This window comes from Protopterus annectens, chromosome 11.part0 (genome assembly GCF_019279795.1).
Source record: "Protopterus annectens isolate FY-2018-M chromosome 11.part0, PAN1.0, whole genome shotgun sequence".
Classification (NCBI taxonomy): domain Eukaryota; kingdom Metazoa; phylum Chordata; order Ceratodontiformes; family Protopteridae; genus Protopterus; species Protopterus annectens.
This window is the reverse complement of record NC_056745.1, coordinates 1,125,292,146-1,125,309,990: the sequence shown is the minus strand read 5'-3', so window position 1 is coordinate 1,125,309,990 and position 17,845 is coordinate 1,125,292,146. Positions and strand designations below refer to the sequence as shown.

At 39.0% G+C, this 17,845-nt stretch overlaps 1 protein-coding gene across 1 annotated transcript in view; it reads left to right on the top strand.

The window, feature by feature from the left end:
* SLC37A3 (solute carrier family 37 member 3) overlaps positions 1-17,845 on the top strand; it is a 737,607-nt gene that overhangs the window by 673,198 nt on the left and 46,564 nt on the right. The window contains exon 15 of the mRNA XM_044088481.1: positions 15,928-15,993. Within this exon, the coding sequence (XP_043944416.1) occupies positions 15,928-15,993 (66 nt within the window). The remainder of the gene's footprint in view (positions 1-15,927; positions 15,994-17,845) is intronic.

Genomic DNA, 17,845 nt, shown 5'->3' with positions numbered 1-17,845 from the left:
CTTAACTGTTCCTTTATGCCCAAGGTTGTGAATAAGTTGTCTCTTAACCAATCTATTTGTTTTCCCACCTTTTTTCCTCCTCCACAGTCCTCTAGTGAGAGGATTTTACACACCTTAGATGTGCATAAACAACTCAAATTTTATTTGGATAAAACTAAGGCTATCAAGAAATGTGATCAGCTTTTTGTTTTTGTTTTTTTCCATCCCAGGGCTCTGGGATTGCCTGTTTCCAAGCAGAATATCTCCTCTTGGATTTCGAAGGCTGTTTCCTTTTCTTATGTCTTCCTTGAGAAGAGCCTCCCTTTTCCTGTTAAGGACTGTGGCTTCTTCGGGTGCTTTTTTTCGGAATTTGGATACTAATACCATTTGAGAAGTAGCTACTTGGTCCTTCTATACCCTCACCAGGCATTACATATTGAATGCCATCTCCAGATCTAGAGCTGGTTTTGCTAGCGCTATGCTTCATGGCATTCTAGAGAGCTCTTCTGGTCATTCCTCCTCCCAGGTTTCCTCCTAAACTTTGGTACTCTCCCTCATGTAAAGAATATTGCACATTAAAATAGAAGTACATAGGATAGTTGTGTAAAATCTTACCATAGCCATAGATGTACTTCTCTTTTATGCTGCAATATTCTATCCTCCCTCCTTCCCCCTGTTGTCTGCTTTTGTTCTGGATGTTTGATAACCTTGTTTCCTTAGATTGGCGTTCCTCCTGGGGCATTCAGTTCTGAGGATTGTATGTATGGACGTCGCTTTTATGGCCAACGTACTCCTAAGCCATTCATGTGACATCTCATGTTCTAGCAGTGCTTTAAAGCTGTTGTATACTGGCCAGACTTCGGGTCGCTTTTGGGGGAGGGTTCCTCCATGTAAAGAATACTGCAACATAGAAGAGAAGGACATCTATGATTATGGTAAGATTTTACACAACTGTTCATTAGCAAATCTCTTAGACCAGTAGTTTGAAATATCAGGCAAGTAAGATTTGGAACGGATTCCTTTTAAGACAGGCAAACACACTGCATAATTTTAAGGATCATTAGATACCCAAGTTGAGAATTATGTAATTGAGGTATGTGCCCCTGGCATAAACTCCTAGGTCTGGGACTTTGAGTTTGTTGTAGTTGCTACACAGAAGATTGAACCCTCTGACAGATGCACTACTGTAAGACTAAGTATATGTTCCTTCTGTTAGTAGGGAAGATGCCAATACTGCTATTTTTAATTTTAGGCTTCTTTATCGGTGGACCATCCAACATGATAAGTTCTGCAATTTCCGCTGACCTTGGGCGTCAGGAGCATATCAGAGGAAGCAAGGAGGCTCTAGCAACAGTCACTGGAATCGTTGATGGAACAGGAAGTGTTGGAGCTGCAGTTGGACAGGTACTTACTTGTGTATTTGTGGAAAATGTTTTTATCAGAAGGCCAGAAAATTGCGAAAACATAGTTAAACTTGATGGATACTGATGTTGGTTCTGGCAAAGGTATCTTGCTAGCAGTACATAAACGATGCCGTGATACTTGGCAAATAAAAAACATCACCAAAACAAGGAACACCAACCATTGTCCTCTGTGGTTGTGCCTAATATTTTGCTGTAAACTACCTTAGCTAATTCTGCAGAAAATTTTGTAGGACAAATCATGTCAGTTGCCATTTAAAAAAGAAATATCAGTGCATGATTCAACATTCTTGTCCCCCACCCTCATCCTCAGTCTGTCCTTGGAATTTTTTGAGATGCTTAATATGGTTATGGTTTTAACTGGATATCTGTTTGTAACAGCTAGTTTGTCAAAACACAGAAATTAAATGTGGCAGAATTTAATAAGATTTGATAAAAGGACTTTTAATGTACTCAGAAGTTTGAGAGCATCAAAATTCTGTTTGTTAGAGCTGTGCAGTGGGGTACAGCCACCTGCATGGGAAGTGGTCATGAGGTTATGCTACCTTTCATTTGAAGTAAATTTAGTTTGTTTAGTTTGATGAGTCAGGATTTAGCAAGAGGTGTAGCAGACAGTATCCTTAGGTTTCAGGGCCCAGGGCAGACCAAGAATATGTAGCAGTTTAATGTAGAAGTCTAAGATTCTGAGTTACTAAAGGGCTTCATCCTGAAGTCTTCCGTTTGAGTTCCATGGTCTTCATCTGTCTTTGGTATGACTGGCCAAGTCACAGAATCAGACTGCGCTCAGGGGGTCCACTTTAGTAGATTAGTATTTTGGAGTGTTAAAATGCACACGGCCATGTCCATATGATCAACATTCTAAAGCATTAAATAGTTTGTACTGGGATCACAGTACAGTAGGGATTGGGGAATTTGTCCTTTTTCCCACTTTAGTGTGAGCTATCTGTTGGTATATATAATTAGCAGGGGATGTGGAGGTTGCAAGACATCCCCCCTTGCAGAAACACATCTTTTTGTGTACTTTTGTTGTTTTTGATGTAAAGTCAATCTTATCCATATGTGTTCGACATTCTGGATCATTGCTGAAACAACTTGGATCTCTATCAGGTCACACATGAAAAGTGACAGTTGTATTTAGTGGGCTTATCCAGTTAACAGAGAAATAGCAATCTCTTTCTCATCTTGACCGGGAATGCTTGGGGAATCCTGCAAGATGAGTTTGAAGAATGCTGCTGAGAATAGCAAAGTCTTGTTGTCACCTGCACAAGTGATTTAGCAAATAGATTGATGGAAACAAATGTAAACGTTTTAAATTGGAGATGTGTTAAGCTCCAAAATCATTAATAATAAATGCCCGTTTTCAAGAAATGCAAGATGATAGTTTGCAGGTACCTTTCTAGGAGTCTGATGTAGTCAGCAGGGAGACGCTTGCTGTCTGGTTTTAATTTGACCAACAAACTGCTAGAGATTGATAACGACACTAGAAGCTCACAAAGGTGGAAGGTATGCCCATTGTGGAGGGAAGTGTGTATCTGTCTGTGCTGTTGAACTTGACTGGCTTGAGTTGTGCCTAGAGACAGTGAAAGTACCTTGGATTATCCTGACTTGTCCTGTTAATAAATGACATGATCTTTCTTCTCCCAAAGTAAGGAAGAAATTTGTGATATTGAGCATCAAACAGCACAACTGGCCCAATGTGTTCATAGAAGGTTTCTAGGCTAACATCCCTAGAGCCCTTACAAGCCCAGCACTATATATCCCAAGTTGTCCTAATTGTCGGTGGTTAGGTGAGTAAAATTTGCAGAGGTAAGGGTCTGTGGTAGTTAATAATGAATTTCTGTGTCCAGGAGGGACATGGACACCACCCCCGGAATGAATTTGCAGTCACCCATCCATTGATCTAGGTTACATTTGAGGAGAGTCGGGGATGAGCTCTGTTTCACCTGAATTGAAGGTTGTTCAAGAGATGTGGCAGTCTGGGAGATGTATCTATCTCTCCAGCATGACCTGTTCATGTCAGAGACTAGGTTATGATCCCTGGAGTGAGTAGCCCTCATGCAGTTTGATTCTGAATGTGTAGCATTTCCATCAGGGCTGGGTCAGACACTGCCCTGTAGGCCTGGCACAGGTCACCCCCTAGCAACCTGTAGGAGACAGAATACAGTGACAGGGCTTTCAGTCTTTCTGTTTTAGACTTTTGTGTAACCTGTAATTTTTTGATGAGAAACCTCTGTGGTTTCTCCAGTTGTTGTCGGTGTCTGATGAGGTACATGGAAAAGGGAGCATTGCATTCAGTTAATGGTCTGATGAGGGCAGAGTATCATGGAATTATAACATCCTTAGATCTAGATGTGATGCCTTTACTTATAAGGTGTGCCACATATAAGGATTTCATTACTACTGTGAATATGTGGTGGTCAAAGTTCTGGTTGATGTCAATCTGAGTACCCAGACTATGTGCCACTGGGTCTACACTTAGGGTTAGAGTATGCTGTCTATAATGTAATTAGCAGGTGTGTCCACTTTCCCAAAGGGAATAATAATGCATTTTTTTGCATTTGGCTTTAATCCGTGGCTTTGGCAATAATCATTTTTGTGTGTTAACCCTGTCTGCAGTATATCATCATAATTGGGGGACACAGTTGCTCCCAATTTGCAGCCCTCAGCAAACTAGGTCAGCCACAGACCATCCAAGTTTTCCTGGACTAGTGAGAAATAAATTCCAAAGAGTAAGGGCTCCCAACACAGAGCTCTGTGGTATGCCACTGGTGACTGGTCTTTTGCTAGATATGAAGTTACCCAATTTTACAGTATGTGTCCTGTCAGTGAGCCTGTTGGCTACCCATCTGGTAATGTTAATACCCAATTGGGAGAGTTTCACTATAATAACCGCGTGGGAGATTGTGTCAAATGCCTTGGCTAGGTCAGGATAGGCAGTATGCATGGTCTTTCCCTCTTTACGGGCCTTGGTGGCTTTCTCAAAGAAGAGAAGCTAACCATGTTTAACGGGCATGATCTATCTTTAACAAATCCAAACTGGGTTGGGTCTAGAGTTTGGAGATTACCTATATTGTTGTTAATGAGGTCCATAATGATAGTTTCCATGGACTTGCAGATATAGCTAGTCAAGCTTATGGGCCAGTAATTCCCAGGGTCACTTGATGGTCCCCCTTGTGCAAAGGGATTACTGTTGCTGTCCTCCATTCTACCGAAATATGGCCAGTTTGCAGGCTTTGGTCAAACAGGAATCCAAGTGGGTTTGCTAGGTTATGTTTTAAGTTGTTTAAAAGGTGACTTGGGATGTTGTCCCATTAATGTCGTGTTGTATGGCCTTGGAAAGTGCCAAGATGACCTACTCTCTTGAGGTAATAGGCTGAGGAATGGTGGCAGGTGTACTTTGGGGGATGACTGGAGGGGGATGGGAGGGTGAAGTTTGCTCCAAATCTGTCAGCTAGCAGATTGATTGTTACCCCCAGTTGAGTATGGGTGGTGCCCACCATAATGAGTTCATCACATAGCTGGGTATTCCCTTTTAGATTTTAGACATAGTTAAAGAATGCCTTGTGATTTTCCTTCACTAAGGAGGCTATTTTTGCTTTGTAATTACCTTTGGGAGGACTTGACAAGATCTCTAATTTGTCATGTGATTTGTTGCAACCATATAAATGTTGGTGTATTTTAGATGACTTCAGTCTGTAGAAGTCTTGCTGAAGTTTGTGATATTAAAAGTGGATTTTCTCTTCATTGGTTTCATTTTTTTATAAAAGTCTCTAATTTGTTTGTTTAAGCTAAAGAGGGATTTTTTTCCTCTGCTGAGCCAGTTCCCTCTTGTTTTTGGACATTAGTTTATTTTTCTTGTTGTATAACCTGTTTATACTAGGGGTCCACTAGGGTGGCTTGGTTTTTGGCAAGACCTGGTTTTAATCTGGTCTGGTACAGCCAATTCTATGCAACTGCTTAAATGGTTGTACAGGGCACTGGTGTACACTTCTGCATAGGTGTCCGTGGTATCTGAATTCAAGGGGGCTTTGGAACTTCTTATACCATCACTTAGTAGGAGATAATTTGTCTTTGAAAAATTCTTCAGTACTTTTGAGCTTGATGGGATATCTGGTCTTGTAAATACATCGAATGATACTGATTTATAGTCCGATCTTATTAGGGAGGACATCACACAGTTGGGGGGTGCAGTGCTCTCCCATGTTAGTGAGTACTATGCCCAGAAATTTGATCCTGTCGTGGGGGTGCTGACTAGCTGTTCCAGAGCATTTCCATTGACAAAGACCAAGAACCTCTAACCAGCATGTTTGTGGTCATGTATGTTTCCCAGTCATCATTAGGATAATTAAAATCACCCATGAGGGGGCTGTCACTATCTATGATGTGGTAGGGGCTTTGCATATGGTTAATTGGACATGGAGTAGCTCAAGAAAGTCGTATAGTTTGACCACTTTAGAGGTATACTTATCCTTATTGAAGATGGATAAACCTCCTCCTTTGGTTCTTTCATGCTCAGTTTGTGGTTCAAATGTATGGAAGGCATTGTAGCCCTGCATGGCCACGGTACTTTCCGCTCCTTTGAACCATGTCTCAGTGGCTGCACAAACATCAGCATCTTCCAAACTGGGGAGTGCTTCCAGGGAGTATAGTTTCTTGTTTAGACTCCTAGCATTAAGCAGCAGTACCTTGAGATTATCTAGAGTGGGTTTTGTTATGTTGGGAGGTTGGTTATTGTGACACTGCCTAAAAAAGGCACAGTAGGGGTAGCCAATGCCTTTGTCAATATTCGAAAGCCTAGAGGAGACAGGTGCAAACCTTCTCTGTCAATGCATTGTGGCCTGTGGTCCATGTCTTCCCAGCTGACAGAGATATTGGATTCCCTTGAACTTACACTAGAAGCTAAGCCAATTATTAGTCCAGCACTTTTTTTTGTATTGTGGCATCATCCTTGGAGAAGGTAGAATGCTGCTTAAAGCTAGGCTTGCACCTGCCTGTGACACACAATGTCAGGGTGAGGAGATATTGGCCTTGGGTCCTGCACCGCTACCACTAATTAGATATGCAGGTAAGGTGATGGTCCTTAAAAGCTTACAGGAGGTCATACTAATGCCTCCAGTTATGACCAACACTTGTATCATTAAAGCAAGCTGTACACTGGCTCCCAATATTTAACAATCACTGAGAATTATTTACATGCTTTTCATATGCACACACACATTGTTTCCCACAAGGGGTTATTGATACCTGTGCAGAGATAGTACCCGTTTTCTGTGTCCTAGTTCCATGTTGGCACCAACTAGACTAATTTACTATTAGGGTCTCAGTTATTGAACACTGTCTCAATAAGACAGCCAGTATAATAAATTAAAACTGAATAATGACCATACCAAAAACTGTTCCACATGACTGTTGTATTATTTAGCACTTTTGTCTCTTTATTATATTGAGACTTCCTTAGAAAATAGTTTGTCTCCGAAAATGTTTCAAGGACTAATTTAATATTTCATTTAAAAACTTTTAGAGACCAATTGTTTTCTAATAAAAATTCAGTGTAATAAAGAAAAAAAAAGTGACAAATAATAAACAATCTTCTGGCCCAGTGTTTGGTATGAGCATTATTTAGTTTTAATTTAATATGTATTTCTGTCTTACTGGAAGGATGTTCAGTAACTGAGACCATAGTAATAGAGTAGTCTAGTTGACATGATCGTAATCCACCAATAATATTAAATTTGCAATGAAGTAAAACAAATGCCTTTTTATTAATCATTTAGTGAAAAAAGTAGTTAAAACTCATAACTTTGCAGCCTTCTGTTTCAGCATACATTTAATGTTCACAGAGTTATTCACGTTTAGTGTCTTTGTTGCTTGAAGCAGTAGCTGCCGACGCAAGTCTTTAATGACCAGCAGAGTTTCTCTGTGTTTCCTCCCATATTGTCCATAATTACTTGATCCATTATGAAAAATTGAAATTAACTGAATATATAATGCACTTTTGGACTGTTTGTGCTTAATAGCTTGAAGATGCTTATATATTGTTTGTGACAGCCTGTGGGATGTCCTCTGTATGCAGAATGTTCTGCAGCTTGTCATGCAATGCCAGCTGTTTTACATAAGTGAAATTGCAATTATAATGTGCCACGCACCCAAGATTTCTGTTGTAATTACTTGCTGTCATATAGGGACTGCTATGAATGTATTTATAGAAACCACAAGAAAGTTCCAGTAGGCTTGCTGTTGTCCCTTTCTGATGGTTTCTTTTCAAAACTTACCATAATTTTTTTTTTTATTTTCTTACATATAAACTTAAGCATATTTCTTGCCTTTTTGAATAAATCTGCATGTGGCTTATAATTCTCGTGATAATGCACTATTCATACTGTATTGTAGGGGAAATATATTACTAAAATCGATCATACTTGATTTTTCACTGTTACTGTAACATACTAATTTATAATACATCTGAAACGAGTGTTTCATCTCCATTTTACATCTTCAAAAATTGTTATAATTTTGTCCTCATCATGTCCCTATATCTGTAACACGTCTGTCAGTATCTAGTATCATTGGACTGTAGGTTGGACCACCTGACTGTCTGTCCCTTTATCATTTACACATCTTTTTATATGCACACTGACCAGAAAAAAAAATTACCATCAAAATCCACTATGCTGAAAATCTAAAAACTGCCAATTATCTGTTATGTGGAATCTAGCGTTTTTGCACAATATTTAGTAGCATTCTAAAGGCAGAAATGGCTGTTGGTTCTGTTCTTGATCCACTAACAGACATAGTCTGAACGGAGGCTGAGATTTATGTATGTTGGGTATTCCAAAGAATCTGGCTGTCCCTGGCTTATCCATACTAAGGTAGTGATAAAGTTCAAATGTGATACAGTTACAATGTAGCAGTTCTAATAAGCCCCACTCTGTTTTATTGTATGGTCTGTTTACATTATAATGTTCCACTTTGTAGTTAGAATCTATATCCAGCAACATCTCCTTTATTTTGTTGTATTGCTCAATATCATTCGGAACTGCTCTGCTGTACCCCATTTGTGATTCATCTTAATTCTTAATTTGCTTTTGTTAAATAAGGCTACCAAGGCAGTCCATTCTTCTACAGTGAGTTTAAAGCCATGCACAGGCTGACTTAAGGCAGCACTTGTATTTACTTTGCAATGGCTTAAAATGTTGCCAGTATCTTTTGAAATGGGGGGGGGGGGGTTAAATGTTCGTCTTCTTTTAGAAGTAGAGGTATTGAAAGCCACCAACGTTAAATCACTGAGCAGATATTACAAGTGAGGCTTATGTGTATACAGTTTTAAATGGATTAGTGTATTATCAATCCTAGCTCTTTTGCTAAGAACACAGTTGAAGTTCTTTTTAAGTACATTTATTTTGTGCCCAGATTGCATGAGTTTGTGAAAAAAAGTGGAAATATACTTGGCCTTGTATTCTTAGTTGCATTAACTGAGTAAGAAAATGTCTTACCTGTGCTTTCTGTGATGGCCATTACTTCAGCACTCCTAGCACCTTCATTGTGCTTCTCTTTACTGCTTTTCCTCCTGTTGTTTACTGATTGTTTCCTACCCTGTTGGTTCCAAAATGCTGCATTTTGCTGGTAATTCAGGAGAACAGGATCATGATAGAGTCTGTTGTGCTTTACTGTGCTTATTTATGTCGGAGGCAGGAGGAAAAAAGCTTTATATAATCTGTGTATTAGTACATAAGTTAATAAACATTGTATATATTAACATTTAATTTGTTTGTACATAATTTGGGTACTTTAGTATAATTTCAATTAGTTAACATATAGACATGCAGCACACCTGCTCTGAGCCAAAAGGCCTAGAACTCACTGTTCATGGTTCAGTAACATGAATTTACAGTTTATAATTTCAATATACCCAAGTTTGGTGGCCCAAGTTCAAAAATCCACCATTTCAGAATTCTCTGGTTCAAATCCACAAGTTCAGAAGTCACAACTTCAAATCTATGGTTAATAATCCTCAAATGACCCAACACAGTTTTAAAATTATCCAGTACTAACCTTTGCCTAAACCTGAGCCCTAGTTAAAACCCTTACCCTAAACCTAAATCTGTCTCTGATATTAATAAGAAAATCTCCAGTAGTAAGCAAACTGAGTCCAAAATCCAACCCTAAAGTCCATGACCTCTGTAACTAGTAAGCTGACCTATTGAACCATACAGTACCTACCAGAGTATAACATTCAAACACACATTGGCTAAAGTGGCATTCAAATCCATGTATTAGCAGAAATGTCTTTTGAAATAATGTCACTGGAAACATTTGTATCTGTGCAGCACAGTGACTGCAATTAGTTTTGCTGCCTCATATGTGCTTGATTGTCTGTCTGGTTTTTGGATGGGATGCCTTCTCTGTGGAGTCTGTATCCTCCTCCTCCTGTACATGTATTATATTTGCCAAGTGGTCTGAATTTCTCCCACATTCCAACGATATGCCAGCAGGTGAATTGCGGATTGTTTAAATTGCCCATAGATGTGTATGTAGTGTGTCTGCATCTTGTGATGAACTGACATCCCATCCAGGGCTGATTCTCTGCCTTATGGCCATTGCTACATAGGATAGGCACTAGCTCCAGTGTGACCCTGAGTAAAACGGGTATCAGGAGAGATCACTGAAACAGAACTAGCTCATTAATAGTTGTATAGTCACAATTTAACATTTGTTGCTTTCTGCCTTATTTACATAGAATCCATTGAGTTTAGAGTGCAGTGTTTGCAAGCTATAAAGCAAGGAAGTATTTTAAAAAGTGGCATTAATGTGCTGTTGGTATCTTACGGGCAGTGGTTAGTTATCAGAAGGGGATTAGAGAAGTATTGTAAATCAAAAATGGAGTTCAGGTGTGTGCGAGAGACATGAAGGGTGAGTGGGATGAGGTGGCAGATATAGTTGAAGGGCAGACTTAATGAATGACTGGATTAAGTAAAGGCACAAGCTGAAGAAAAGGAGAGCCAGCTACTTTAGCTAGGAAGGAAGATTTTTCTATAGATACGTAAGAAAGCAATGAAAGTTGAAGATAAATTATAAGGAAACTGATTGAAGTAAATGGCAAGGTCATGTGCACTTCTCCTTTCCCACTATCTACCCTTGTTGTTATCCTTTCAGAGACATCCATTATATTTGTCTAGCAACCCAGAAATGGTTTGTGAGGAATCAGGACTAGAGTAACTTCTTGGCTGTACTCAGAAAAGAAGAGAGTGGAGATTCACAATGTCCAGTCATTAAAGGAGCCTGGCTTAGCAAGAGTGATACCCATCCTTTTGCAGAAGAAGGTCTTGAAGGAACCCCAAAAAATTAGGAGGAGCCCAGGCAGTGGAGCTTGATGAGATTCATCCTAAAGATGGACAGAACCAATTTGTATCATTAACTAACCTGCTGAAGACTGTAAAAGGGGAAAAGTGAGTAGTCTGTCAGCAAGAGTGCAAGTCTGAAGCAGGAAATTGTGGACCTTTGAATTTGAAGTCAGCTGTAAAGAGAATCATGCAGTCATTTCTGAAGAAAGAATTATGAAATATATGCAAGCCATTGGCATTGTGGATGCAAGACAGCACAGATTTACAAAGTGATGATTGTTTTTGTTTTTTTGTTTGTTTGCATTTGTTAACCAGGGTGGAGCACTAATCCACATGGACCTTTTTCCAGACTCAGCCCAGGAACATTGTCTAAGTGATTTGCTTAGAGTTGCAAAGCAGCCAAGTGGAGATCTTATCAAACAAATCTAACAGAGGTAAGAAATAGGAAACAACGTAAAAAAACAGTGTCCAAGCACCAAATGCTGTAGAAAAAATTAATAAAACCTCTAGGGCCTCGGCAACAGCCTTCAAAGGAGAGTACAAAATACATTCTAAAGCACCCGTATTTTATATGTTGGAACTAATTAAATAATAATTAAGCAATCAAATCTAATTAAATCAAATTAAATAAAAACCTTCCAATTGCATTCTGCGTTAATTTGTACCTGCTCTCAGTTTCTGCTTCGTTTTGTGTTGTGCTCAACAAATCTAATAGAGGTATTTGATGACAAATTTAGTTGGTCAGAAAAGAACAAATGAACACAGCCCTACCTATACTTCAGTAAAGCATCTGACACAGTAGCAGACATTAGGCCAGTGAGGAAATCAGTCTTTGTGCAGGTCCTAGTATAGTAATATGAGTAAAGCATTATTAACTAGGCAATAGGACACAGATTATGTGAAGTCCAGTTATATTGTGACAGGCCATTTCTCTTGGGGTTACATATGATCTGTGTTATTTTAGTGTGTTTATCAGTGACAACACAGGAGATTCTGAAAAGAGTTTGCTTATTTGCTGATGAATCAGTTGTCCAGCAGTGGTGATGCAAAAGAGGTTGCTGAAAGTGTGAGAAGAGATTTGGAAAACTGTTGAAATAGTGTACTATATACTGCATCTGTCAAGTGCTTATATTGTTTCTGATTCCTGTAGTGACCCTATGAACAGCCAGTGTCCTCACCGAACTTACTTGGCATGTAGGGGGTAGAAGTAGATCACCAGACCTTTCTTCCTTGGTGACGCGCGCGAGCACATACACACAAAATTTAGAGTTGCCAGTTTGCCTATTGCATGTCTTTGGCCTGTGGAGCAAAAGCAGTAGTACTCAGAAAAGACCCATAGGGTGTATGTAGAGGATATGCAGGCTCTACATAGAAAGCAGCACAACTGAAAACCAAACTGGAGGACCTCTTGCTGTGAAGTGACAGTACTAATCACTGTACCTCCCAAGTTAAACAAGTAGCGAGAACCACTTTGACAAAATAAAATAAATGTGCCTATAACCCAAAAGGTTTTGGAAGTATTTTAACTCAAACTAGATCACTTGATTACTCCTCCATATCTTCTCACAACCGCTGATAAAGCAACTAATCGCTTCATCCTTTGTGTTTCCACAGAATCTAATATTAAGCAAATCTTGATGTTCAACCCTTACTCTTCCTTGTCACCATTAAACAGTATTCACCTTTCCTCCACCTCTCCCCTTGTATATAAACTGAAACTTGCTTCACCTTACACTGCTAAATTATACCCAGAATTCCTAAGTGTGTCTGCAACAGTAATAGCTTGGCTTTTTATAAGTCTTATCAGTTGATCTGTCCGGCATGGCCGTGTGCCCATTGAACTGAAAAAGGCTCTTCCTCCTACCAAAGGTAACTTATCCATTCCGTTTTTATAATCTAGCTGCTGTCCTGACTTCCCCAAAGCTCCTTAAGAAATACGAACATCATTTTCTTGATGAGGCATATTTTAGAGTCTCATCTTTGTTTCACACCTAATCACGGGATAGACAGAGCATTCACTCCTAGTTGATATAGGGAACAGTACAAATCAACTTATTTCAGGTAAAGTTATTGGATCTCTCTCTCTCTTTTTTTTCTAGATCCATCAAAAATACTTCATACTGTCAATCATAAAATGTTTGTTGATTATTTTTCTACATGTAGACTGTTAATTGTTTGCAGATGACCTGCCAGAGCTCAATTTGTTAAATAGTGCGATGCATTTGTGTCTTCTTCATTCATGTATTAGTGTATTCTTGATATGTCTCAGGAGTCAGGCCCAGGATTGCTTCAGTTTGTTTCCATCAGCAACATATGAATGCACTGTGGAGGTGCTGAGTAGCGTTACTGTGGGCTCCAGCTGTCTAATACATCCTAGATTGCAATAAGTTTTTAATAGCTCTAAAATGTGGCTCTCTTGTTGTAGGTATTTAACACCTATCAAATAAAGTAATTGATATTTGAACCAGTAACTCTACATCTTGCAATATCAGCACTAGCCCTAACACAAGCTCATTAATACCTAATTTGACAATATTGTTAAAGAAGTCATTTATGAAAATCAGTGTAAGTTTGACAAGCATGCCAATGTTTTTGTCACCAAAGTCTCCCGAAAAACTAGGATGTTTCAATGGTTTCTGAACTTCTTTTGCCAGATTCCCATTTATCCATCACAAGCCTTGTACCTAATGTCTAGTTGTAGCATACATCTCTGCAGTATTAAAAACTGTAGTGCACTTAACCCTTAACTGAATTTTAAATTATGATACTAAAAGTAAGCTAAAAATTATTTTTGTGAGGCAGGTGATGCATGGAGGTAAAAGCTTCTCTTGTATTCTCTTTCAGAGATTATGCATTCATGGAGAAATGGAATACTCCATCAAGTTATTAGTTTGTTTTCTGAGTAGCCCCTTAATCTGATTTGGGGTAAGTCGGGAGCCAGAAACTATCTTAGTATTCAGCAGGCTGGGCACAAAGCAGAGAAAGTAATGCCGGATGAGGTGCCAGCCTGTTGCAAGGCACACACTGAATTACTCTTGCATGACACACAGACCTACGGGCAACTTGGAGGATCACAACTTCACGTATGGCACGTGTACCCCAAACAAAGTAAAGATTTGCAGACATTTATGTATTTGAATTTATTTACTCGGGTAGGAAACTGATCGTAATGAGCCTTTCTAAGACCAAATCCCAGGAGTAGAATACTCAAAGTACAAGGTGAAATCCAAGATTCACAGTGTGTTGCAAATTACAGAAGTATAAGAAAAACAAGGCATGTGTATGTAGCAATATATGTAGAAAATGTAAAACGTTTACAGTATATGAAGGGGGAGCGAGGGAGACTTGTGGTGTGGTTGTAGGATGAAAGATGAATTGAACAATATAAATAGAAGGAGACAGAAAGGGAAGAGAAGTGGTGGTGAGGTATTAGGATGAAGAGTAAATAGAGGTGTTACTGGGAGGGAACATTGGGCCATAAAGAGGTTTGGAGGCAACCATACAATAGAAATTAAGATTTGCAAGTGAGACAGGTGTGGGTTTAAGTTGGGTGGTGCTTTATGTTGCAGTTACTTGAGGTCGACTTGCTGAGGTGACGTTTGAGGGTAGCTCTGAATTCTTTTGTAAGTGTTCAGCTATTTGAGGGTTGGTGTGGCTGACTGTCAGGGTTTGAGCAACAAAAGAAAAATTGTCATAATTTAGGTGGAGTTTGATGTAAGGAGTTTGCAGAAAGAGGATAGTGTGGAAATTATTGGCAAGAATAGATTTCAGTTTATGTATCTTTCCCTTTTGTAAAGTCTACTACAGAGGAAACTCGAAGAGGAAGGAATCGAGGAGTAGACTGCTTCTGTTTAACTGAAAGCCATTTGTCTTTTGGATGAAAGCGAATTGGTGCCTTCTGGAGGCTAATGCATTAAAGCAATATATTCTATTGGGTGTTGTTTGCAGAGAGGCTTTTTTGAGTGGTAGCTGCTATTAATGAACTTCGTGTTCTTGTTGGAGTGTACCTTGTATTTATAGAAAATTTGATATTTTACAGCACCAGAAGTGTGTTTAATTTCAGCTTTGGTTTGTTCTGTATGGAATTGAGTTTTTGATGTTGCCAACTGCCTTGTACTAGGAAGTACTAGGTAATTTCTCAATTCTTGTTGTATTTTATGTTCCAGTCATGAAGTACTTATTTTAACCTTGTGGGTGGTACAAAACATTGCCTTAGCTTTAGTACTGTGTAGGATTAGATGTGTTTTTAATACCCATAAAGTAATGTTGGAAAGGATATCCTCAGGATCTTTTACCACTGTCAGATTTGGGCTGGCTCTAAAAATAGCCATTTCGTCTGCATAGAAAATGAAGGGGCTGCCAAGTATGTTAGCTGGAAATAATTTTGTGTGTATTGAGAAGAGGAGACTGGCAACAATTAAAACTTTTGGGGCCCCCCTTTAGTCTGACTTTTAACAGCTTTTGATCCAGAACCCTGTGTTATTAAGGTAAGCTTTGAACCAGTTGGTAATGATGTTGCTGAGGTCTGTACTGATGAGTGCATTGGAGATAGGAGTGGTTTACTTAAGTGACAGGATTTATTTGGTTAGATCAGTAAATACTGTCGCAGTTAAGTATCCTTTTTCCATATTTATTAGAATGTTACAAGTTAGTCTACTGTGTGTGTGTGTTTGTTCGTGTGCTCGTGTGTGTGTGTGTGTGTGTTTGTTCGTGTGTGTGTGTGTAATTGGAACTTCAGTAGATCAACACAAAACTTCTAAAAAAAAAAATTGACATTGCAAAGCACATTATCAAAAACATAATCTCAGAACAAGTAGATGACATTTTTTTTTTTTGCGGGAGCAAACCCCTTTGTGTTCTCCAAATCCTATGCTACCAAGTGTTAAACTGTACAATATCATGGAAAATGTATATTCCTGAATTCAGGCAGTAGTAAGTGAAGAAATGTGTTCCATATGTGCTGTGTGCAACTCTTAAACCAATGCATGGGTCATTGTTTTGTTAATGCCTTCATGGTGTACAGTACATAAGCAAGGTTGTAGAGGAGCCTACATTTTGTTTCCACTTTTAATATTTACTACGTTTTATGAGGTCTTTGTCTTCAGTGGCTACAGGAATGAACTGAAAGTTATAAGCTTCTGTGAAAAGCAGAGAATATTAATCTTTCTGTGTTGTTTTCATTCCAGTACCTAGTGTCCCTGATCCAAAATCAATTGGGCTGGATGTGGGTTTTCTACTTCTTCATCCTGATGGTAAGATCATTGATATGGTTGACTAATTTTTGAGGCTGTACTTTTCATTTATATGTAAATAGAGACAGCTGTGACTTATTTCTGGGACTGCATTGTTTCTTTATGTATAACATGCATATTATTCTTCTGTGAAGTTCTCCATTAAAGCAGCATATAGCAGTTTTGCATTTTTTTCTGATGTGTGACAGAAGATCTTGGCAGCCAGTGTGAAACTGTAGTGGATGTTTGTGCGTAATTCCTTTTTTTGTGGTACCCTACTAGTTTCCTTTTTCTCACACATGCAGAGAGGTGGGGAACAGTGTTCTAACGTACTACTGCTGGATTCATGTTGGTCCAGATGTTCCTGAATATGAGACATTGGTTGCATGGCATCAGATATCACTGCTGTACCTGATGTTTGCACACAGCTTGCAGCATTAACCTGCTCTGCTTCATAAACTGCATCAGGAAGCATCTCTGCACTCTACTGTACTGTACAGTCATTGCCTTTAACAGAAAGATGTGCTTTCTCACGAAAGTAATTATGCCTTCAAAGGAGCAGGGGGATACCAGAGAGTAGTGCGTAACAAAATGAAGGAAAATCTTGCTTCACACTGTGACTCGCATTGAGAATGGCCAAGCTGAAATTTTGTCTGCTTTCTGCACTATCAGGATGAGCTGCTTTTTAGGGGAGGATGCAGGCTGAATTCAGATAATAATTTAACAGTGAAGTGGTGTGCATTTTTTGTGGTTTCACCTACGTCAGTGCTGACTAATCTTCCAAGCATCTCTTTGTAAAGGGACTTGTCATATCGTGTATTTTATTGCAATAACTGTTTCTCTCTCAGTTGGGTATCAGGTTGTTATACCCTACTTTAGACTGGCAGATAGTGAAAAGGATTAAGGCTATGAACTGTTAATGAGTTGTTCCCTATAGTCCAGCATTTCTTCAGCCTTCTAAACTGGTTACATGATTGTAAGTCATGTAACCAGACATTGCTTCTTGGGCCATTCCTGAGAAAGGAACTTGTAAGCAATGGGCTTACTATTTTAACAGATAAATGCATTTAAAAAAGAATTGTGCGAGAATGTAATTGAAGTTGTACTAAAGTGCAACACTTGGGTTGACACAGTCTGTTTAAATCTTATAAAACAAAAGACATTTGTTTGGACAAACGCCTTCACTGATATATTCTTAATGTTTTAATCTGTCTTGGGGAATTTTCTAAAATGAACATGCTAAGCTGTATTGTTATTTGAAAGGTACTTAATGTTTTATTGCATAAATGAGAAAAATTTTTCTGATTGTAAGGAGTGGATTATGCCAAAGGTATACCTCAAAAAAGGATGCCCTTTATTTTTTTGCTGTCTGATTGTGTTGCTTTGGTTAATGTCTCCATTCCCCATTGTTATGCAACCATGGAGTTAGTACATATAGGTTCAGTTCGACAGTATGCAGGGACACTTGCCTGTTGCAAAAAAAAAAATTAACTTTCTCTGATTAGGTTGCTTACAATTTTCGTGGTTTGATCAGTTGATGTTAAGTTGTCTGTCTCACCTTCGTTTCTTGCTTGTTGGGATCGGAGCCGACCCTCGGCTCTGACTTGGCCATCTTCTATAGCTCAAGAGCTGTTTACTGGCTCGAGGCTACCCCTTATCCCATGATGCCTAGCGCTAGCTACCCAGATCTTGTTTGCCGCTTCAACTGCGAGGTTCGTTATTACTGGCTCAGGCTCTTGTAAGTTTATTATAATACATGAGGTCACTGAATTACTTATGCCATTTTACTAGGCTTCAGAGGGATCTCCTGAAAGAGCTTGGAAATACCCTCCAGGATCCATCAGCTGAAGGGGTTCAAGCTAAAGTATCTTCT